Source organism: Polypterus senegalus, chromosome 14 (genome assembly GCF_016835505.1).
Source record: "Polypterus senegalus isolate Bchr_013 chromosome 14, ASM1683550v1, whole genome shotgun sequence".
Classification (NCBI taxonomy): Eukaryota; Metazoa; Chordata; class Cladistia; order Polypteriformes; family Polypteridae; genus Polypterus; species Polypterus senegalus.
Genome location: NC_053167.1, coordinates 142,933,560 through 142,957,073, shown reverse-complemented (window position 1 = coordinate 142,957,073; position 23,514 = coordinate 142,933,560). Strand labels below are relative to the sequence as shown.

Here is a 23,514-nt window from a genome sequence, read left to right as displayed (position 1 = left end):
ACTCACTTACCTATTTATTTATTTGTCTGTTTGTAGTATAGTAAAGTTCTTTACTTGTCTTGCGCTTGTCCTGTGTTTATGTATATGCTGCACTGCAGTGGTCCTTGGGAATGTTGCTTTGTACCACTGTATGCTGCAATACGTTGTGTGAATGGTGTGACAATAAAGCCACCTGACTTGACTTCACCTGAGAAAAGAATTGCACAGTGGATTGAAAATGTTTTGGGGCTCCTTTACTTTCTGCACACTTCCTTGTGTGGCAGGTTTAATTTGAAATGGATATGTTAGGCATTTATCTGCACTTAATAATCTACAACGTGCTTTCAGCATTTTAGTATTAAAAGATCAGTCAAGGAGGAGGTGAAGTGCATCAGAAATAGTAAAGGAGAATTAAAAAATACAGACAATCAAATAGTGGACACTCTAAACATGCACTTTATTGAAGTGTATGCTTGTGAAGAAGTACATAATCTCCCAGCAGTAACAGGGACTACTAAGGAGGTACTGAGGGATTTGGAAATTGTAGAGGGAGAAGAGCTGCTCAGATTAAATAAGATGAAATCACACAAATCACCAGGACCAGATCATATTTTAATATTTAGTTCTTAAGGAGGTTAGTATGTACAAATATAAACCATTGACACATACGTTTAGGAAGTCACTGCACACTGGGGAAATTCCAAAGGACAGAAAAATGGCAAATATTATCCCGTTATATAAAAAGGGTGACCGGGCAGATCCAAGCAACTACAGAAAAGTAAGCTTAACATGAAACATCACAGGAAAATTAATGGAAGGAATTATTAAGGATAAGATTGAGCAACACATGGCAAGGACAGGAGTTATTCTGAACAGTCAGCGTGGGGTCAGAAGAGGGAGGTCGTGTTTTACTAACAGGCTGGAATTCTATGAGGAGGCAACAAAAGGATACAATCAAAGTGGAGCAGGTGATGTTTGTAGATGGGTGCAGAATTGGCTCAGACACAGGAAGCAGAGGGTGATGGTGCGAGAAACCTCATCAGAATTGGCTGAAGTTAAGAGTGGTGTCCACAGGGGTCAGCGCTAGGGCCGCTGCTGGTTTTAATATTTATAAATGATTTAGATAGGAATATGAGTAACAACCCCTCCTTGAACCGTCACCTTATCGTGGTGGAGGGGTTTGCGTGTCCCAATAATCCTAGGAGCTCTGTTGTCCAGGGCTTTATGCCCCTGGTAGAGTCACCCAAGGCAAACTGGTCCTAGGTGAGGGATGAGACAGAGAGAGGTTCAACAAACCTCCAATGATGAATCAAAACTTTGGACGACGTTTTCCCTTGCCCGGACGCGGGTCACTGGGGCCCCCCTCTGGAGCCAGGCCTGGAGGTGGGGCTCGATGGCGAGCGCCTGGTGGCCGGACCTGCACAGCCCGAAGAGGTAACATTGGTCCCCCTTCCCATGGGCTCACCACCTATGGGAGGGGCCAAGGGGGTTGGGTGCAGTGTGAGTTGGGTGGTGGCCGGCGGGGACCTTGGCGGTCTGATCCTCGGCTACAGAAGCTGGCTCTTGGGACGTAGAATGTCACCTCTCTGAAGGGGAAGGAGCCTGAGCTAGTGCGCGAGGTCGAGAGGTTCCGGCTAGATATAGTCAGACTCACCTCGACGCACAGCTTGGACTCTGCAACCATTCTCCTTCAGAGGGGCTGGACTCTCTACCACTCTGGAGTTGCCACCGGTGAGAGGCGCTGAGCGGGTGTGGGCATACTTATTGCCCCCCAACTTGGAGCCTGTTCATTGGGGTTTACCCCGGTGGACGAGAGGGTGGCCTCCCTCCGCTTTCGGGTGGGGGGACGGGTCCTGACTATTGTTTGTGCGTATGCACCGAACGGCAGTTTGGAGTCTCTGGAGGGGGTGTTAGAGGGCATACCTTCTGGGGACTCCCTCGTTCTGCTGGGAGACTTCAATGCTCACGTGGGCAATGACAGTGAGACCTGGCAGGGCGTGATTGGGAGGAATGGCCCCCCCGATCTGAACCCGAGCTGTGTTTTGTTATTGGACTTCTGTGCTCGTCACGGATTGTCCATAACGAACACCATGTTCAAGCATAAGGGTGTTCATATGTGCACTTGGCACCAGGACACCCTAGGCCTCAGTTTGATGATCGATTTTGTGGTCGTGTCGTCGGACTTGCGGCCACATGTCTTGGACACCTCGGGTGAAGAGAGGGGCGGAGCTGTCAACTGATCACCACCTGGTGGTGAGTTGGCTTCGATGGTGGGGGAGGATGCCGGTCAGGCCTGGTAGGCCCAAACGTGTTGTGAGGGTCTGCTGGAAATGTCTGGCAGAGTCCCCTGTCAGAAGTAGCTTCAACTCCCACCTCCGGCAGAACTTCAACCATATCCCGAGGGAGGTGGGGGACATTGAGTCCAAATGGGCCATGTTCCGTGCCTCTATTGTTGAGGCGACTGACCGGAGCTGTGGCTGTAAGGTGGTCGGTGCCTGTCGTGGCGGCAATCCCCGAACCCGTTGGTGGCACTGACACTGACAGGGCTGGCTATGAGGACTGTCTCAGTCACCATAGGTCTGGTGACCGTGGTGAAAGTGGTTCCATGTTCCTTGACTTTGCAAAAGGTCAGGAGCTGCGAATCGCTGGATCCTGGTTCCAGCGCCCTGAACCGCATCGTTGGACTTGGTAATCCAATACTGGTGGTACGGTGAAGGAGATCGATCACATCCTCGTGGAAAGACGCTGGAGGCTCTTGCAAAACTGCAGGGTGTACAGAAGTGCCCAGTTTCTGAATTCTGACCATAGACTTGTTCTTGCTACTCTTAGGATCCAGCTGAGGTCCAGAAGGTTACCACCTGCAAGGAAAATGAGCCTGGACTTGGCCAGACTCCAAGACCAGGCTGTTTCTAATGAGTTTGCACGCAGTTTGTATGTGCAACTTTCAGATTTGGGTGCGATTGTCATTCCTATAGTGATGTGGGAGACCTTCCGTGACAAGACCCTGAAGGTTTCTGAGGGTTGTGTTGGTGTTACCGGTGTTGTTTCATCTTGCAGGGCACCCTGGATATCATTGAGAGGAGTCACAGCGTACGGCTCAATGACAACTCTGGTCTGTACCGGAAACTGAGAAGGACGGCTGCTAGAGCTCTGAGGGCAGATAAAGAGGCGTTTGTTAGAGGAATCTGTGAGCAGGTGACACATCATCTGTGGTCTAGTGACCCATGTCCTGCTTACAGAGGACTCAAAGCATTACGCACATCTGAACCTGTTCCTCAGAGAGTTGCAGTCAGGGCAGATGATGGAATGGTCCTTACGGATGACACTGCAGTTGTGACCCGCTGGGCTGGCTACTTTGAGCAGTTGCTCAAAGCTGATCCTCTGGCTAGGACATTAGATATCTCTGGTCCAAGGTTCTTGAGGCTGATCCTCCATGTAGCTGTGAACCACCCAATCTCAATGAGATTGCACATGTGGTGAACCAGCTGAGAGGAGGAAAAGTTGCAGGGATCTGTGGTATCCGAGGTGAACTTCTCCAGGCTGGTGGTAAGGCTGTCCTCCTGGCATTGCAAGCAATCTTTGCTTCCATTTGGGAGACTGGCATCATCCCAACTGACTGGAAAATGGAACTTGTCGTCCCTATCTGGAAAGGGAAGGGGGATTGCCTGGATTGCAGCAACTACAGGAGGATAACACTGCTCTCTGTGCCGGGTAAGGTCCTTGCTAGGGTCGTCCTCAATAGGATCCATGATCACTTGCTCACCTACCAGTGACCGGAGCAGTCTGGTTTTACACCTAAGAAGTCTACCATTGACCGCATCCTGGCACTGAGGGTTCTCATACAGCGCATATTGGCAGAGTTTCTTTGCAGCCTTTGTCGATTTTCATAAAGCGTTCAACTCAATTGATCGAGCTTTCCTGTGGGACATCCTGAGGGTTCGCAGGATCCCCTCGAGGTTGCTGGATATCATGGCCGGCCTGTCCACTGGTACTGTGAGTGCTGTGCAGAGTGGAGGCAGACCCTCTGTGTTTTTCCCAGTTGATTCTGGGATTCGTCAGCGGTGTGTTCTGCTCCTACTCTGGGTGTTGGGCAGAGTCGTGGGGTATCTGTTGGTGAAGAAAGATTCATGGATCTTGACTTTGCTGACAATTGCTGTGATCTGTGATCTTCTGATCGGGGCGCTCGAGAGACTGAGTGAGGAGTCAGTGAGGAGTCAGTGTCTGGGCTTGCGAGTGTCCTGATAAAAACCAACAGCCAGGCCTTTAATGACCTCTTGGGCACGGCCATCAGCAGTGTGTCTGTCTGTGAAGAGAGTGTCAACCTTGTCATTAAGAGGTTTACTGACCTCAGCAGTGACATTCACGTCTCTAGTGACTCTTCCTATGAAGTCAGTAGACGGATTGGGAGAGCTTGGGGGAATGAGGTTGCTGGAAAGGAGTGTGTGGCACTCCTGATATCTCAGCAAATAACGAAGTCCAAGTCTTTAGAGTCCTAGTGCTTCCTGTCTTGCTATATGGTTGTGAGGCATGGACGCTATCCTGTGACCTGAGATGAAGACTGGACTCCTTTGGTACTGTGTCTCTCCGGAAAACCCTTGGGTACCACTGGTTTGACTTTGTGTGGAATGAGTGGTTGTTCATGGAGTCCTGAATGAGGCACAATGTTGCATTGCAGACATTGTTCTTGTACATTCTTTCTGTGTTGTACCAGTCTGAATTAATTGGTTTACGACTTAACACCACAAAGCCACGAACCATTTCAATTAGTTTATAATCTGGGAACAGATGGACACTTCAGGATTAGAAATTACAGAATTAGTTTATAACTTGAGAAAGGAAGGAGTGCTGAGGTTCTTCATTGATTAAACACTCTGATCAGAATCATTCATCATATGATATCCAATTAAATGGCTACAATATCACATGTCACAGAATCTCACTTGTGTATTTTAACATAAATATGGCTCGTCCCAGGGACCAAAGAGTGAATGACAGAAGGGCGATGACATAGGAACTAATCTCAGAATCAAGAGACGTGAGACCATCTGATTCGGACATCAAAAAATGTAACCTAAGAACAACAGCAGGACAACATCCTCCACGCCTTGACATTTCTGATTTTCAGTAAGATTTTCTAAAACTGCTTATTTCACACTTTGCTATTATATTTTCATTTATGTTTCCTTCTTTTTGATGTTGTTATCTATACTAATAAAAGGCAAAGCCCTCACTCACTCACTCACTCACTCACTCACTCACTGACTCATCACTAATTCTCCAACTTCCCGTGTAGGTAGAAGGCTGAAATTTGGCAGGCTTATTCCTTACAGCTTACTTACAAAAGTTGGGCAGGTTTCATTTCGAAATTCTACGCGTAAGGGTCATAACTGGAAGCTATTTTTCCCCATATAATGTAATGGAGTCTTGAGTTGGAGATGGCCGTGGGGGGCGGAGTTTCGTGTGACATCATCACGCCTCCTACGTAAGTACGTAGAGAACAAGGAAGAACTCCAAACAGCTTATGAGCACAAAACGCCATTTCACAATTGAGAAGGCAGAAAAACATTATGAAGCAAATGATGCATACAAGCATATTCATAAGTACAGCTACTGCGGAAACAAAGCACGCGTGAACCGTAAGTTTATATTAAATTAAGTTCATAGACAGGCTGCCACTAGCGTTTGTAATTTAGTGCCTGCCCATATAAGGCCGTCCATCAGCGGCAATCCAATACAAACACTGCCGGTAAATATTCACGGGTGAAGGACTGTGCTTATGCAGAGGAAGATGAGATGGTCAGGGTGGTGTTTGGCACAAACTCATTGAAACTGCGAGAGAAACTTTTAAGTGCCGGGTCTTAGCTGACATTACACGAGATGGCACCAGTACAGCTGGGAACCTTCGATGCAAGAACACCAAGCGGCTCACGTGAACTGGCGCAGTGCACAGACAAAAGCAACAGTTCCAAAGAGTGCTGAACAAAACCGAATTACACAATTGAGAAGGCAGCAAAAAAATATGAAGCGTCTTATACATACAATCATATTCATAAGTGCAGCTACTGCGGAAACAAAGCACACGGTGGAAAAAGTGAATGTCCTGCTAAAGGAAGACAGTGTAAAAAAACCGTGCATGCAGTTTGTCACATCACAGATAAAAGGAAGGCGAGCTGTTTATTGATGCAGTAAGGAACTAATCGATGAATGAAACCTCTTATCTTTACAACGATTGACAAACACGGAATGTAACTTGAACACATCCTACAAATACGAGCCTGATTGAAAGAAATAATGATAATCAAATCCTTGATGACAGCAACATTCAATAACACTCACAAAACAATTACTGTATATTGACAATCATGTTACGTTATTTTTAAAATGTTCCCTTTTCTTTTCATAACTTCTACTTCTCCACTGCGACACGGGTATATATATATAAATGTATATATATACCCGATCTACAATACATACTTTAGCATAGACAAGCCACACGCTGTGGCGCAATTGTAGAGTCTTAAGCCTCTAACGCCGACATTCGAGGTTCGATTCCCGAGAGGGATGTACTGACTATGTACGCGCTACCGATTCATTTTACCTTCGCATCTCCTTGGTTTGGGGCGTATGAAAAAATATTAGGTTAGCGAGAATCATGTTACGTTATTTTTAAAATTTTCCCTTTCTTAGCACAAGCACAGCTGAGAAGCTTCGATGCATGTACTCCATAGCGCGTTAAAAATAACGCATTTAATCACACTTTCAATTCCAAGCAAGCGGAACTTTTGTCAATGCATGATTTCCTGGTACATCCATTACACTGATGCACACATCACAGCTACAAAAATGTTAGAGTCGGAATAAAGCGTTTCCTACGACTGATCATTTCGACTACCAGAGCCCTTGATAAAAGCATGGTTTTGTGCACACTGAAAAGCAAGCAAAATTAGATGCATTACAGAAAGCGGACTTTGTGGCTCTTACTGGGGATCATTGGACTTCCGTGACCGTTAGTAATTCTAAATACATCTAATTACAAAATGTTCAATGATCACACTGTTTTAGCCTAATGTACAAAATAATTTTGGCTAATGTTACTCAGAGTTTAAAGAGTAAGCTGGTCAAATTACCTTTTATGTTTCTGACTTATTTTTTTAAGAAGAAAAACTGCACTTTATGTTGAAATTTTGGTTATTATTATTTAAAGACAATACTATTCTGAAAATGTACTTAAAGTACTTAAACTACCACTTTATTTTTAAGTCTGCCCAATTTTAACCAGGGATGATATTTTTGTTTCTGTTTTGAATTCAAATGCAGTTTAAAGCTTTTTTTCAGAAATTAAAACAGCTTCAGTTTACAATATTCATGTCCATGTCTATTATTTGATTCTGTAAGCCCACTAAAACCGTTTTAAATTAAAAAAAAAACATTTGCGATTTGGGGCAAATTTACGTAAGTTGATTACATACGATTAATCAAGATTAATTCTTACACAGCCTCTAATTAATTGGATTAATTTTTTAATCGAGTCCCACCTAATATATGTATATGTAGATTTGTATATATATGTGTATATACAGTATATATGTAGATATGTATATGTTGTATATACAGTATGTATATATGTGTGTGTGTATATATACAGTATGTGTATATATATATGTATATATATATATGTATGTGTGTATATGGATATATATATAACTGTATATATATATGTGTATAGATGTGTATATATATATATATATATATATATATATACCAGCAACACTCATGACAATGACAAAACAATTACATTGTCAATCATGTTACGTTATTATTAAAATGTTTCCTTTTCTTTTTACTTCTCCGCTGCCAATCGCAGCTATTTTGCTATATATATATATATATATATATATATATATATATATATATATATATATATATAAATAGATAGATATGACAACAACACTCATATCAATGACAAAACAATTACATTAACAATCATCTTACGTTATTTTTAAAATGTTTGCTTTTCTTTTTCATAACTTCTTTAACACACTACTTCTCCACTGCGAAGTGCGGGTATTCTGCTAGTACATTAATAAAAAACACGTTGCTTTTATATTTTCCATACTTTGTTTTTTTTTATTTACAGCGCTTGAAATAATAAAAAGGTACCAAGTGTGAGTTAGATGGCTACTGTCTCATTCACAGGGTTTATCAAGGCTACTCCAGGTTATTCCTCAATAATTAGAACAATCACGGTAAAAGAAAGACATTGTTTGGTTGGTAAGCGGCATATCACCAAAAGAGTTGTGCTTTTATGTGTGTCGTGATGGTACCAGTATGTTTGGTAGAGCTGTGAGTTCCTACGCAGAGAATCCAATACAGAATGTGATGGAGTGACTGGCACTGGGCACCACTCAAGATTTCGTCTGGCTAGGATCTCTGTTTGTACTGCACGTGTGTTTTAATCTTCAATGGTGAGAGCAGAGGAACCTGCTAAACATACTTGGTAAGTGGCACAAACGTCACAATGATACAATTTACTTATTGAGCTGGACACTCACTGTCACCTTTCTATAGTCTTAAAAATGGCTTTTATGAGTAATTACTCGTTCATTTTTCAGTGTTTTTTTGTACCTCACTTAATTTATCCATTCTTATTGTAAATTGCTTTGAGAATCAAACTATGAAGGGTCATTCCAGCAGAACTTGGCAATGGTTTCAAGCCCAGATAAACGGGCAGGACTGGTGTCAGGAAGGACATCTGCCACTGATGTAAGGAGAAGGCTGGTCAGATACATCGATACCACACAGAAGTGGGAAAAGAAAACTGTATATGAAAAAGTGTTACAGGAACAAGTGTTGTTGTCATCTGAAGTCATGTCAAGATAACATGCCAGGCTCACCTCATATTGGTCTGGGACGTGCCCGTTAATGACACTGATGATGTCGTCCACATGGATTCCTGCCTCATCAGAACTTCCTTCCAGGCCCATGGTGTCACACAGGATAAATGGCACCTTCTTCCCACCTCTTCCATCATGAATTGGATACGTCCGGTACTGCGTGTGGGAAGAAAGAATCGAGTCAGTGCAAATCCACCTCTGTGACGGGCTGTACGCCTATAGACGTTTACCAAGCCTTATTTGAAATGCTATGTTTGAACACAAAAATGCAATGTCAAGGACAGCATAAGAAAAGGAACAACAACAACATTTATTTCTAGAGCACATTTTCATACAAATGACGGAGCTCAAAGTGCTCTACAAGATAAAGAAAGAAAAAAGAACATAAAAATAAGATTAGGCAATACTAAGTAACAAAGGATAAAAGTAAGGTCTGCTGGCCAAGAGGACAAAAAAAACAAAAAACAACTCCAGGGGATTGAGGAAAAAAAAAAACAAAATCTGCAGGTGTCCGAGGCCTCAAGACCACCCACCCAGCCCCCACTGGGCATTCTACCTAACATTAGTCCTCAGGGTTTTCAGACTTCACATAGAAGAATCAGATGATGATGGTCATGCAGGACCATGTAGGATTATTAGAAAGCCACCCTCTAGCCTCACCGTACTCTTCAGTCACCTCATATATCTTTTCTGTCAGTGATTGGATGTCATGAGACAAATGTTTTGGGGAACCTGCGATTTAATCATGAAATGCATAGAAGACATTCTGAGCAAAGCTATAAAAATTTACACCTCTGAAAAAGATTGGATCAATAGTGAGGGTCGAGCACAAACCTCCATGTTCAATTCTGAAAACACAGGTGAATAGAAGCTCTCCGAAAAAATAACAGCAGCCAAACATGAGGACAGAGACAAACCTGAATTCCAGTTTAACACCAACATTCAAAGCAAGTGGCAAGGACTGAATACTGTAACGGATTTTAGAGAAAGTACCAGCACAACGTACCCCGCTGCCTCACTCACCGAGGTCTCCTTTCGAAACACACAATCCTGCCCCCTGATGATTACAACACTCACTCAGCTTTCCATCTCTGTTCAGAACATGCATAGGACTTTTACGTAAGTGATCACTCGTGAGGCTGCTGGCCCTGACGGGACCCCTCGCCATGTTTTCAGAGCATGTTGGTACCAACTGGCTGAACTGTTTATGGAGATTTTAAATCGATCTCAGTGTCAATTGTCCCTGCATGCTTCAAAATGTCCACCATTCTCCCTGTGCCTGAAGTCTCTCCGGTAACATGTTTAAGCGACCGGCGCCCTTGAGAGATTGGTCTGAGGCTTTATCTGCTCCATGCTGCCCGCCACATTAGACCCCCTACAATTGGTCCACGTCAGGGGTTCTCAAACTCAGTCCTGGGGACCCCCTGTGGCTCCAAGTTTATGTTCTCACCAGCTTTTGTTTTTAATTGGACTCCTGGGCTAATTAAGTGAATTGTTATTTCCCAGATTCTGTATTTTGGGAACAAAATAGAAATTAGAAAACTAATTTTGGTAAAAAAAAAAAAATTAAAATGTACTAAGCAGTTATATGGGAATAATGTACTTTTTTTTTTTAACAATATTTTCATCTTGATTCTCATTGTACTTTTCCAGGTGTTCTAATTGTTTAATGAATCTATTATTTACTAATTAGAGGGTCTGACACTAAACTAGTTGCAGCCTTTCATGATTCCATGTTGTTTGCCGAGGGTGTCTGCTCTGCTCGTTTTTTAATGGTCATTAATAAGATACAACAAAGGGGGAAAACTGCACAGAGAAAGGGCAACATATACTGCTCAAAAAAATTAAAGGAACTCTTTGAAAACACATGAGATCTCAATGGGAAAACAAATCCTGCTGGCCGTCTCTACTGCTATGGTGATGTGTTAGGAATGAAAGGATGAAATGAAAATGATCAACCTACAGAGGGCTAAATTCAAAGACACCCCAAAAATCTAAAAATGATGCAGCAGGCAGGTGAGTCCATTGTGTCGAAATTTCATTGCAGCAACTCCAAATTGTACTTAGTAGTTTGTATGCTCCCACCACCCCCAAGTGCTTGTATGCATGCCTGACAATGTCCTAATGAGATGACGGATGATGTCCTGGGGGATCTCCTCCAAGATCTGGACCAGGGCATCACTGAGCTCCTGGACAGGCTGAGGCATCGGATGGACCGAAACATAATGTCCCACCAGAGGTGTTCTATTGGAATGAGGTCAGGCAATTGAGCATTGGGGCCAGTCAATGGGATCAATTCCTTCATCCACCTGGAACTGCCTGCATACTCTCACCACATGAGGCCGGGCATTGTCCGGCACTAGGAGGAACCCAGGAGCCATTGCACCAGCATAGGGTCTGACAATGGATCCAAGAATTTCATCCCGATACCCAATGTCAGTCAAGGTGCCGTTGTCTAGCCTGTAGAGGTCTGTGCGCCCCTCCATGGATATGCCCCCCAGATATACCATCACTGACCCACCACCAAACTGGTCATGCTGAACGATGTTACAGGCAGCATAATGCTCTCCACAGCTTCTCCAGACCGTTTCACGTCTGTCACATGTGCTCAGGGTGAACCTGCTCTCATCTGTGAAAAGTACAGGGCACCAGTGGTGGACCTGCCAATTCTGGTAGTCTATGGCAAATGCCAATCGAGCTCCATGGTGCCCACTAGAGGACGTCGGGCCCTCAGGCCACCCTCATGAATTCTGTTTCTGATTGTTTGGTCAGAGACATTCACACCAGTGGCCTGCCTGCCTGCTGGAGGTCATTTTGTAGGCTCTGCCAGTCCTGTTCCTCCTTGTCCAAAGGAGCAGATACTGGTGGGTCCTGATGATGGGTTAAGGACCTTCTACGAGGGGCCCTGTCCAGCTTTCCTAGAGGAACTGCCTGTCTGTCTCCTGGAATCTCCTCCATGCCCTTGAGACTGTGCTGGGAGACACAGCAAACCTTCTGCCAATGCCACATATTGATGTGCCTGCCATCCTGAAGAAGTTGGACTACCTGTGCCAACTCTGTAGGGTCCGGGTATGGCCTCATGCCACCAGTAGTGACACTGACCATAGCCAAATGCAAAATGAGTGAAGAAACAGATGAGGAGGGAAAAATGTCAGTGGCTTCCCTCCAGTTGTTAAACCATTCATTCCTGTTTTGGGGGTCGTCTCATTGTTGCCCCCTCTAATGCACCAAAGCAGCTGAAACTGATGAACAAGCCCCTCGGCTACTGAACCGACCAGATCAATACCTCACAATTGTCATTGACTTTATGTTATACTCTCATTAAAAAGGGTCTCTTTCATTTTTTTGAGCAGATTATAATGAAAGCAAGAAAAGTGAGTTACACATTTAAATTTATGGCAAAAATAGAAATATTTCTGAATGTCTTATAAATGTAAAAATCACGCTGCTGTACTTTTCAGAATGTAGAATAAGTTAAGAAAAAAAACCAATACCAGGTAATTAAATGAGCTCAGTGTTATCAGGTGTTGTCACTGATTACGAACCTGTTTGGAACAAAAACCTGCAGCCACAGTGGGTCCCCAGGACCGAGTTTGAGAACCTCTGATCCATGTCATGTGGAAATTATGACCGTCACCCCCTGGGTGACCCAAAATGTCTAAGAGAAAACAGCCCGGAGGAAGTTTAAAGCATAAACCATTTATTCTCCCCAAAGATGGAGCACGCGTATCACCTGATGCTGTCACTTGACGCACACAGCATTCTGTAACACGATGCTCGCCTCTTTACTGCTAGTTGAGGTCTTTTTATACACAAGTAAAAGTTGCAAAATTAGATTACTTACATCATGCAAAGTTTCTTATCATCATTGGCTGCTTCCATTTGCTAGCCGGACACGAGGAAAAATGAACCATACTAAATTATAAGTAAGCTCGATCAGCAAAAACACATACAGTTGTCCTATAGACAGATCATTAATGTCCAGCATCGGGTGTTTGCTTTGCCATTTTCAGCTCTTTTCTTTATCAGCACTGAAGCTGAAGACAAGTAACCCTAATTACTTATGGATATAAAATTCAAACTTCACAACTATTAAAATATTGTTAATTAGCACAGTCAGAACAGATTCACTGGTAACGCCACAGCCCTGACATAACAAACCATCCTCTCCAACCTGCACAGTCCATTACAGCTCAGCATTTCACACTGTAATCCCTTCTTAGCTTCACATCAAGCTCAGGGGTTTGGGTGTAAAGGACTCTTTCTGCAGTTGGATCCAGAGGTTTCTGTCAAATCAGCATCAGGTGGTTAATCTGTTTGCCATCACTTCCTCTGTACTCACTCTCAACATGGGAGCCCCCCAGGGATGTGTGCTTAGTCCTCTGCTATATTCGATTTACACCCACAACTATACGTCTAACAACAGGTCTAACATTGTTGTGAAATTTGCTGACGACACAACAGCAATGAGACTAAGTTAAGGTGAAATCATAGGCCTAACCCACTGGTGCCAGGAAACTTGCATCTCCCTTAACTGATCCAAGACTAAAGAGGAAATAGTGGGCTTCAGAAAGCAATGAGATGTACACAACCCTCTCACCATCAATGGGACTACTATGAAGAGGGTGTGCAGTTTTAAGTGCACGTTACCGGCAATCTTACATGGATTGATCACACCGAATAAGTGGGGAAGAAGGCTCAACGATGCCTTTTAATCTTAGGTGGCTTAAGAGGTTTGACATGCGCCCTCGCACCCTCCGGTCATTTGACTCCTTCACCACCAAAGGCACCCTCACTGTATGCAATTTGAACGGGAACTGCAGGGCTCTCACAGCAGAGAGAAGTGCGCTCTACTCTGCTCAACAAATCATTGAAGGTGACGTTCCCAGCCTACGAGATAATCATGTTATGCTTTGTCTAAGGAAAGCTAAGAAGATTATCAATGACCCCTGACATCCAAGTCATGATATGTTCTTGCTGTTACCTTTAGGCAGACGATACCATAGCATCAGGTCCTGGATCAGCAGGCTCCAGAACAGCTTCTTCCATCAAGCTGCTAGGATTCTGAGCTCTGCATGGAGTTCCCCTTTCACTGACCCTTACCAACCCATCCTGTAAGACGCACACCCATGCTACTGATACACTATTTGGGCATTTCATTGCACCACAGCTTTTTTGTGTTGTTAGTTTGTATTATATTAAATTTAAACTTAAGCATGCCTACATGTTTACTTTTATAATATACTTATATTTGTCAAGTGTGTGATTGGTAAATTGATATTTAAATGTATTATGTGTACAAACTATTGTGTTAGTATTTGCTCTACTACCATGGGCCTTGCACACATTTTTCACTCACTTGTACATTCGTATTAAGTGATGTGACAGCAAAAGTGACTTGACTTGAAGAGAAACTGACACCTCATGCATAAAAGGCACCAAAGAAGTTTGAACTCTCAATCTAGATGAGAATGTTGGCATAGAAATACACAAAACGAGTTTCTCACTTCTCTGTGCTGAGGCCTGACCAGGAGGCTGAGAATAGTAATGACCGACAGCATTAAATAACGGAGCGGGAAACACTGAGTGACTGATGGACCACAAGGAGATTAGGACATTAGAACAATCTAAACGAGAACAGGCCACTCAGCCAAACAAAGCCTGCCAGTCCTAACTACTTAATTCTTCTAAAAAACATTAAATTGAGATTTGAAATTCTCTAAAGTCCTACTGTCTACCACACTCCTTGGTAGCTTATTCCATGTGCCTGTGGTGCTCTGTGTAAAAAAAAACTTCCTAATGTGTGTGAAATAGAGAAACAACTAAAGGATTTCTTCTGGTTGTACAGGAATAGTTGGCATTCGCAGTAGAGTGTCCATAAAAACACTTGGAAGGTAGATTTCAAATCCAAACCTTTAATTTGCAGATATAGCTACACATATGACAGTGAAGGTGTGTGTGGTCTACAATAAAAATAAAGTAGATCTATTCTTAGTTCTCAAATTACACAAAAACACAAATATTAATCTTAAAGTTGCAATACTGAAGTTGGCCACTAGGTACTAAGCGTAACAATTATAACACAAACGAAAAACAAATTAATAGATCTTACGTTGCTTCACTTGACGCACACTATTTCTAAGGAACTCTCTAACTTTGTGAAGTGCAAATACTTAAACAGACAGTGAAAACAACCATGCTTTCTCTTTCTTCCTGCTACCCACAGTACTTCGCTCAGCGGAAGACAGCATCTAAGTCCGTCCTCCTGATGACTGAACTCCGCCTCTCAGACAGTCTGTGTAAAATTTCCCCTTAATGAGTTTTCAACTGTGTCCCTGTGTTCTTGATTAACTAATTTTAAAGTCACTGTCTCAATCCACTGGACTAATTCAGAATTTTAAACACTTCAGCCAGGTCTCCTCTTAATCTTCTTTTGCTTAAACTGTAAAGGCTCAGCTCTTTAAATTGTTCCTGATAACTCAATTTCTGTAGCCCTGTAATCAGCCTCGTTGCTCTTCTCTAGACATTTTCTTGTGCTGCTATGTCCTTTTTGTGGCCTGGAGACCAAAATTGCCCACAGAACACCAGATGAGGCCTCACCAGTGTGTTATAACGCTTGAGCAGATCCTCCTGTGACTTGTACTCCACACATCAAGGCGCTGACAGTGTGTGAGCCTTCTTAGTGGCTTCTGAACACTGTCTGGAAGTTGACTCCTAAATCCTTCTCATAAGGTGGACTCTCAATTTTCAGACCTCCCATTGTGTATTCAGGCCTAACATTTTTACTTCCTATGTGTAATTCTTTAAATTCACTGACATTAAATTTCATCTGCCACAAATCTGGCCGCACCTGTCTGCTGTTCAAGTCCCTCTGTAATGATAGATAGATAGATAGATAATTAATCCCCAAGGGGAAATTCACATACTCCAGCAGCAGCATACTGATAAAAACAATATTAATCAAAGAGTGATAAAAACACAGTGCAAGTTAAAAAGTGCAAGGTGGAGAGTGAGAGGCAGGTATATACATAAATATACACATGTGACTAGGAAAACGTTGTATGGACCAAGCAAAGGTAATTCCAGGCCAGGCCAGGGGGTGGTGGGGTGCACTAAACCTTCTCCTGTTATCTCTACAGACCAGCCGCAGGAAAACCTGTCTGATTTAAAACAGATGGTGTCACTTCCGGTTCCGGCGCCTAGAAGATTATAACTTCCGGCACCTACTCTGACTGCTGAAGAACATCACTTCCGGTTCCCTTACGTCACTTCCTGTCCTATCCCTTTAAACTGCCATCTTGACAAACCATCGACAGTTCTGTTTTGGACTCAGTATAGAGAACATCTCTGTATTCATTCAAGAATCTTTTGCAGCCAGGAATAATATATGGATGGCTGCCCCAAACCTTTTTAAGTGTATCGAGTCTATTCCTTTTACAGTGGCGTAGTCAGCAGGATGGTGACCTCCTGGAGAGAACGGAAGTCAGAACAAAACAAAGACTCGACACACTACACCCAATGCAAGAAAAGACAGATGGGTAAGTACCGCTCCTGAATTGCAGAGTGGGGGTCAGTCGGGGAGTGTCAGGGAAACCTTGAGTATGCTTCGACCCATCATCCTGTTAAAGGTCCGCAGAAGAGTAGAAACGGGAACCACAGGATAGAGCCTGGTGCGTCTGGGAACACATCAAGGACTTATTATGGTCTCTTGAGTATGGGGACTGCCCCCAACTATCCCACAAAAGGCAAGCCTTTTGATAAAGGTGGGAGAAACCCAGGCTGGCAGGTGGAAAACCTAATGGTCTGGACCTATAAACCTGCTAAAGCAGTGAAAAAGCAGGCCATGGCTTTATGGGCTAAGGTGGTTAGGTGGTTACAACCACACAAACAATCGAGCCATCAAATAGCAGAGCAGGTGGCCTGCGCTTTGTTGCTCCGTGCCCTGCCTGGAAAAATCGCCCACCCGGCCTGGGGCTTTACTGATATTGTCTCGCTAGCCGAGGCAATAGAACGCCTAAACCGGCTTGGGTGTATCAGAACGGGACTCGTGTGAATCCGGGTGTACTTGTGTCCCTAACATAGAGTCTCGGAGCTACAATGCGAAGCTTACTCAAGTGGAACCTGGGACGCGTTGGCCGGCTCCGCGAAGCGACGACGGGGTCTGTGGAGTGATATGGGTGGAGATGCGGTGTTCGCTCGCTAACCCTCTGGCCTTTACACATATGGGAGAAGTGTTAGTTAATGGAATTAAAGCTATAACTTTATTTGATTCCGGCAGTGACATTTCTATTGTTGCTCGCTATCTGGTACTACCGCGACAATGGTTAAAGATTAAAACCCGCATTACCCGCATTCACAGGGAAGTCCGGAATTATAAATCCACCAGATGTTATATATGTCAGGACGGCGTTTTAAAAAAGTTGACGGAGGCGGTGACGGATAATCCTCCCTTCCCCGTGATATTAGGCAGACATTGGGTAGACATTAAAAGCGGTAGCACAGATGCTTCTTTCCCAAGATCGCTTGGTCTAGTCACAGACGCGGAATCAGCGCCCTCAACTTCTTGAATATACGTCATCATCAAGCGTGGAGTCGACTCGGGATGAAACCCCGCCCCTTGAGGTCGAATCCGATCCCCTCACATGCCTGCAGTTTGAATTTAGGCAGACCCCTGAAGGGAGCAGTGGAACGACGACTTCCTTAAGTTTGCAAAGAATGCAGTCGTTCTCGTAGACGGCCAACGCACATTATATCCGATGCCACAAGGTCCTCACTTTCTGTTAAATAATGATCTGTTATATTGGGTAGCTGACCATGAGGGGGAATTGAGGTCACTGTTGTTAGTACCACAGACTTACCGGCGACAAGTCTGTGAACTAGCACATACCCATCTCCTGGGAGCCCATTTGGGACCCAAAAAAACACTTGAGCGGATTAAGCTCAGATTCTTTTGGCCTGGAATTAATGAGGAGGTTTGCCGCTTTTGTACATCCTGTCCGGAGTGTCAATTGAGGAGAGACTGTGCTCCTCTAGTTCCATTACCCTTAATAGATGTCCCTTTTGAGCGTATTGGGGTCAACATAGTAGACGTTCAGGGAGACTGCCAAGCTACTTCAAATAAATCATTTAAAAACCTTGGCATATCATCCTCCAACCAACGGTATTGTAGAGAGGATCAATCAAACTCTCAAACAAATGTTACGTAAAGTAGTCAACAAGGACGGGAGGAACTGGGATCAGCTCCTCCCCCTCATCCTTTTTGCATATTGGGAAGTCCCACAAGCCTCCACGGGGTTCTCACCTTTTGAATTACTATATGGACGAAAACTCCGGAGCATATTAGACATTTTAAAAGAAGGCTGGGAGGAAGAGGCCCTCCCGTCAACAAATATATTGGAATATATTGCACAATTACGCAATAGATTTGAAAACATCAGTCCTATGTTGAAAACACATATGGAAAAGGCTCAAGCAGGCCAGGTCCGATGCTATAACCGTGGTATGTCTCTTTGGGAGTTCCGCCCTAGAGATCAAGTCATGGTTTTAGTTCCTACCTTACATTCTAAATTACTGGCTCATTGGCAAGGCCCCTATGAAATTAAGGAGAGGAAGGGACTGGTCGGTTATTTGGTGAAACAACGGAATCGTCGTCCCAGCGAGCGGATTTATCATGTCAATCTGCTGAAACCGTGGACAGGGACGGGGATCTCAAGCCCTCCTCTGGACAGCCCTGCTCTCTCTTTGCTCATAAATGAAACCTTCATTTCAGAGATAATCTGACTCGCCAACAACGATAGGAGCTTGAAGTAATTATCCTGACTGTCGCTGAGGTGGTAAGTGAAAATCTCCCTGATTGCGCATGACATTGTGACGAAACCTGTTATAGGGTTATAGTCCGAAAACGCCCCTACAGAACTCCCGAGGCAAAAAAGGCTGAAGTGAAGCTGGAGATCAGATGCATGCTGGACCTTGGTGTGATTGAGGAAAGTTATAGTCCCTGGTCCAGTCCTATTGTCATGGTCAGTAAGCCTGATGGAAGGTGGAGGTTCTGCAATGACTTCCGTCGGCTTAACCAAGTCTCCCAATTCGATGCCTATCCGATGCCACGAGTGGATGACCTCCTTGAGCGGCTAGGTAATGATAAATTCTTGACTACTTTAGATATGACTAAGGGGTACTGGCAGGTTCCCTTAACAGAATCCACTAAGGAAAATACAGCGTTTAGCACCACTAGTGGGCACTAGCACTGCGACATTCCAATGACTGGTGGACAAAGTGCTCCGTCCTCATAATTCATATAGTGCTGCCTACTTGGATGACATTGTCATCTATTCCAACACATGAGGAACACTTACAGCAGGTTTGAGCTGTAAGCGCGGCCACTAGCAAAAGTTGGTCTTCGTATTAATCCGAAGAAATGCTACTTTGGGTTGGTTGAAGCCAAATATTTAGGTTATCTAGTGGGCTGGGGTATGGTGAGGCCACAGTGTTCTAAAATAGATGCCATTTTGAATTGGCCCCGTCTGATAAACAAGAGGCAGATTTAGGCCTTTCTCGTCTTAGCGGGTTACTATCGCCAGTTTGTACCCTGTTTTTCTAAAAGAGCAACACCCTTGACAAACCTCACAAGAAGGGGAGACCTAATCACGTGGTATGGGATGAGACATCAGAGGCTGCATTCAGTGACCTGAAAATGGCCCTTACGTCAGCTCCTATGTTGAAAGCGCCTGACTTTTCTATGCCTTTTATCCTCCAGATGGACGCTTTGGACACAGGTCTTGGAGCCGTGCTGAGCCAATGTGTCCCATTATGTACCTGAGCCGGAAACTGCTGGATCGTGAAATCAGGTATGCGGCAGTGGAGCGGGAAGCTTAGGCAATTAAATGGGTGATGAATTCACTCTTGTGACAGACCATGTGCCATTACAGTGGATGGCCTTGCATAGGGAGCCCAATCCACGCGTCACGAGGTGGTTTTTAGATCTACAGCCTTATAAGTATTCGGTCGTTTATTGCCGTGGTGTAATACAAACCAATACCGATGCCCTTTCTCGATGCCATGACTTCTTGAACAGGTACTCCCAACCTGATGGGTCTGGGCTGAGGGGGGGCCATGTCACACATGTGCAACTAGGAATAGTATATATGATCCATGATACAATATATATGATATAACGGATTCTCGATTATCTCCCAATCCACCTTTCTTGGTATCATCAGCAAACTTAACCAGCTTGTTACTTATATTCCTAACAAAATCATTTATATACAGTATATATAATATATTTAAATATATATATGTTAAAAATAGCAGCAGTCCCAGCACTGACCCTTGCTGGACACCCACTCTTAACGCCATCACCCTCTGCTTCCTGTGTCTGGGCCAATTCTGCACCCATCTACACACATTAGCCTGAACTGCCACTTCTTTTAGTTTGATGCCCACCCTCTCATGTGGCACCTTATCAAATGCTTTCTGAAAGTCCACATAAATAATCTCATCTGCTTGGATCTGCCCTGTCACCCTCTTTATATAACGGGATGATATTTGCCATTTTCCAGTCCTTCAGAATTTCCCCAGTGTGCAGTGACTTCCTAAAAATATGTGTCAAGGGTTTATATCTGCACTTACTGACCTCTTTAAGAACTCGAGAGTAAATATTAGCTGGTCCTGGTGATTTATTTGATTTCATTTATTTAATCTTAGCAGCTCTTCTCCCTCTATAATTTCCAAATCCCTCAGTACCTCCTTAGTAGTCCCTGTTACCTCGGGGAGTTTTTCCACTTGCTCACTTGTGAATACCTCAGAAAAATGTAAATTTAGGGCATCTGCTATTTCATTGTCTGTATCTTTTAATTCCGCTTTACTATTTCTGATGCACTTGACCTCCTCCTTAACTGTTCGTTTACTACTAAAATACTCAACGAATCACTTTGGGTCTTCTCTCGCCTTATCTTCTCTATTCCTCTCTAACTGTCTATTAGCCTCCATGATATTCTTCTTAATGGTTGCCCTCATGTTCTCATACGCTCTACGATTCACTTTGCAGTCATTAATCTTATATGCCTTATAAAGCAGTTTTTTACTTTGCAGCTTATTTTTTAAATCTTTATTAATCCACTTGGAGTTTTTTAAAATTTCCTATTAATTCCAATTTTAGGTCTGTACCTGTCCTGCATTACATGCAAAATATTTTTAAACCTGTTCCACTGCTCCTCGACTTTCTCCACACTTAAAAGCTTATCCCAGTCTATCCTACTTAGACTTTGTCGCATCTGCTCAAAATTAGCCTACCAAAGTTCAACTTAACAATTTTAGTCTTTCTGTCCGCACTCTTACAAAATACTGAGAATTGTATGACATTCTGGTCACGTGACCCTAGTGGTCCAATCACCTCGAGACCCTCAATTCTATCCTGATTATTACAGAATACTAAATCCAGACAGGCTTCACCCCGTGTTGGTGCTTTAACATGCTGTGTTAACAAACAGTCACTGATTACTTCTTAAAACTATAATATCCCTCTTGTGATGGATGGCTGGGGATCGTGCCCTACTGGGAGACATGAAGGAGCAGGGGACCAGGAGAAGGGCAATTTATTCCCTGGGACATGAGAGGGCAGCCCCCCTGGGTAGCATCAGGGCCACGGGCTTGGGGCTTATAAGCTCAAACCATTTGGGGTCCGTAGCCACCGCCAGGGGGCACCTGGACAGCCCCAGAAACAAGATCTGTAGCACTTCTGCCACACCCGGAAGTGCTGCCAGAGGACAATCGGGAAGCACCTGGAGCACTTCTGGGTGCACTATAAAAGGGGCCGCCTCACTCCATTCAGGGAGCCACAGTCGGGTGGAAGAGGACGGAGCTTACGAGAGGGTAGTAGATGTGGCAGAAGAAAAGTAAAGGACTGAGTAATTGTGAGTTTATTGTGGCTGATTAATAAGAAGAATAAAAGAGTGCTTTTTGGACATCTAGCTGTCTCAGTGTCTGTCTGTGTCCAGGCTTCTTTTACACCTTGTAAACTTTCCTTTTTAATATTACTATGAAGACGTGTGTTGAAATGAGTGTCTGCATTGGGTGGTCTATAACCCTCTCCTAAAATAAGGCCTCTTTTCCTAATGCTTTCCACAGATGAGTACAGCTTGACTCTTCTTTGCTCCATACACTTACCAGTTTGCTTACACTGTTTTCTCCAAACCCAGCTGTAGCCTGCCGTATGACATAACCTCTGAAGATGCTGTTCACCGAGTTGAAGAAGCTGCTTTTACCACATCCAATCTGCCCAATCAGGAGGATTCTGGGCTCTGCCACTGACTTTATCATAGTCTGGTAATTTCGAATTTCATCTAGAAGTTTATCCCTTACACTGGTTATGAGAAAGGAAGAAAGAGCAGAAAGAGAATTTAGTTCAGGATCAAACACTAATACACCAAAGGTACACTCTCAGGGCGACAAGAAGTCCCCATTGCACCCAACATTCAGCAGCACATTTGTCACGTTAGCACCCTTAGACCGCACCTAACCATACCACAATCCCTCTCCTCTTTCTGCTTCCAAGCATTTTGTAAAATGAGAGCATTGAGGTCATTTAAAAATCCTCTAGAAAAGAGATTGCGCCATCAGACACACATAAAGAACACAAGTGTGTGTGACGAGACAAGTTAGCAGACAGAAATAACATTGAAAGAAACAAAATCTAATCATATATGTGATATTTGAGTCTGCCTTTGACATAACTGATGTTCATTCTCAGTATTTGTGAAATCAAGTTCTGTTCAACTCATTTTTCATTAGTGCATCCAGAAGAAAATTGCAACATGTTGGGATGAACAGAGTGATAAAGATATTCTTATCAAATTCTGAGCTGCTGCTGCCAAGTCAACCAGAAGACAGAATCCCTCCAGAAAGGTCTAGGTGTGCCCTTGGGCACCTGGTTCAGTCCGTGAGGTCAGTGCCAAGCAGGCACACAGATCCAATATCTTGGCAGTGACTTTCGTCCAACCAAATTCTTAATTAGAAACAAAGTCAGAGGATTTCTGGAAACTATTTTTAAAAAAGCATTCATCAGATATCTGAAATCAATCTGTGATTCATAATTTCTTTTCAACCAATATGTTACTTTTCTGGGGAAATACAGAACATGGAGTGCCAAGGGTGAGGATGGTTTAGGGTTTTATTAAGCTGTTTTATTAAAGACAGCTATTTAAAGATAAACACATGTGAAAGTAAGTGTGGCACCAATTTAATTGATTTTCAGATGCCTTCTGATTAGCAACAAGAAACCAAAAATAATCTAATAGTCTTGAAAAGCATGTGAATTTAAATGAGAGAAGAAATATAAAATGACGAGATGCCTCTGATAAAAAAATGAAGGCAGCCATATTTCAGGCTATTATTCATTTCGTAGACCTGAAGTGGACCATCTGGATCAATGAGGAGTGCGTTTCCTGGAAATGATCGATCTTGGTGGACAATGAATGAGATCATGAGCGACGTAGGTGAAGAACAAGTGAGTCTTACGAGTGTTTCCTGAAGCCCTTCATTATTTGACATTTAACGACCAAATTTAAAGTTCTTCTCTTTTGGGCTCTTTGCCAGTGACCACATAAGAAAAGCAGACCGTGGTTGAGTATGCATTATATTG

The 23,514-nt window shown here is 43.5% G+C and overlaps 1 protein-coding gene across 1 annotated transcript in view; it reads right to left on the bottom strand.

Annotated features, from left to right (window-relative positions):
- LOC120515012 (interferon-induced protein 44-like) overlaps positions 1-23,514 on the bottom strand; it is a 75,561-nt gene that overhangs the window by 15,219 nt on the left and 36,828 nt on the right. The window contains exons 5-6 of the mRNA XM_039735699.1: positions 22,041-22,236; positions 8,874-9,029 (exon numbers count right to left, since the gene is read on the bottom strand). Of these exons, the coding sequence (XP_039591633.1) occupies positions 8,874-9,029; positions 22,041-22,236 (352 nt within the window). The remainder of the gene's footprint in view (positions 1-8,873; positions 9,030-22,040; positions 22,237-23,514) is intronic.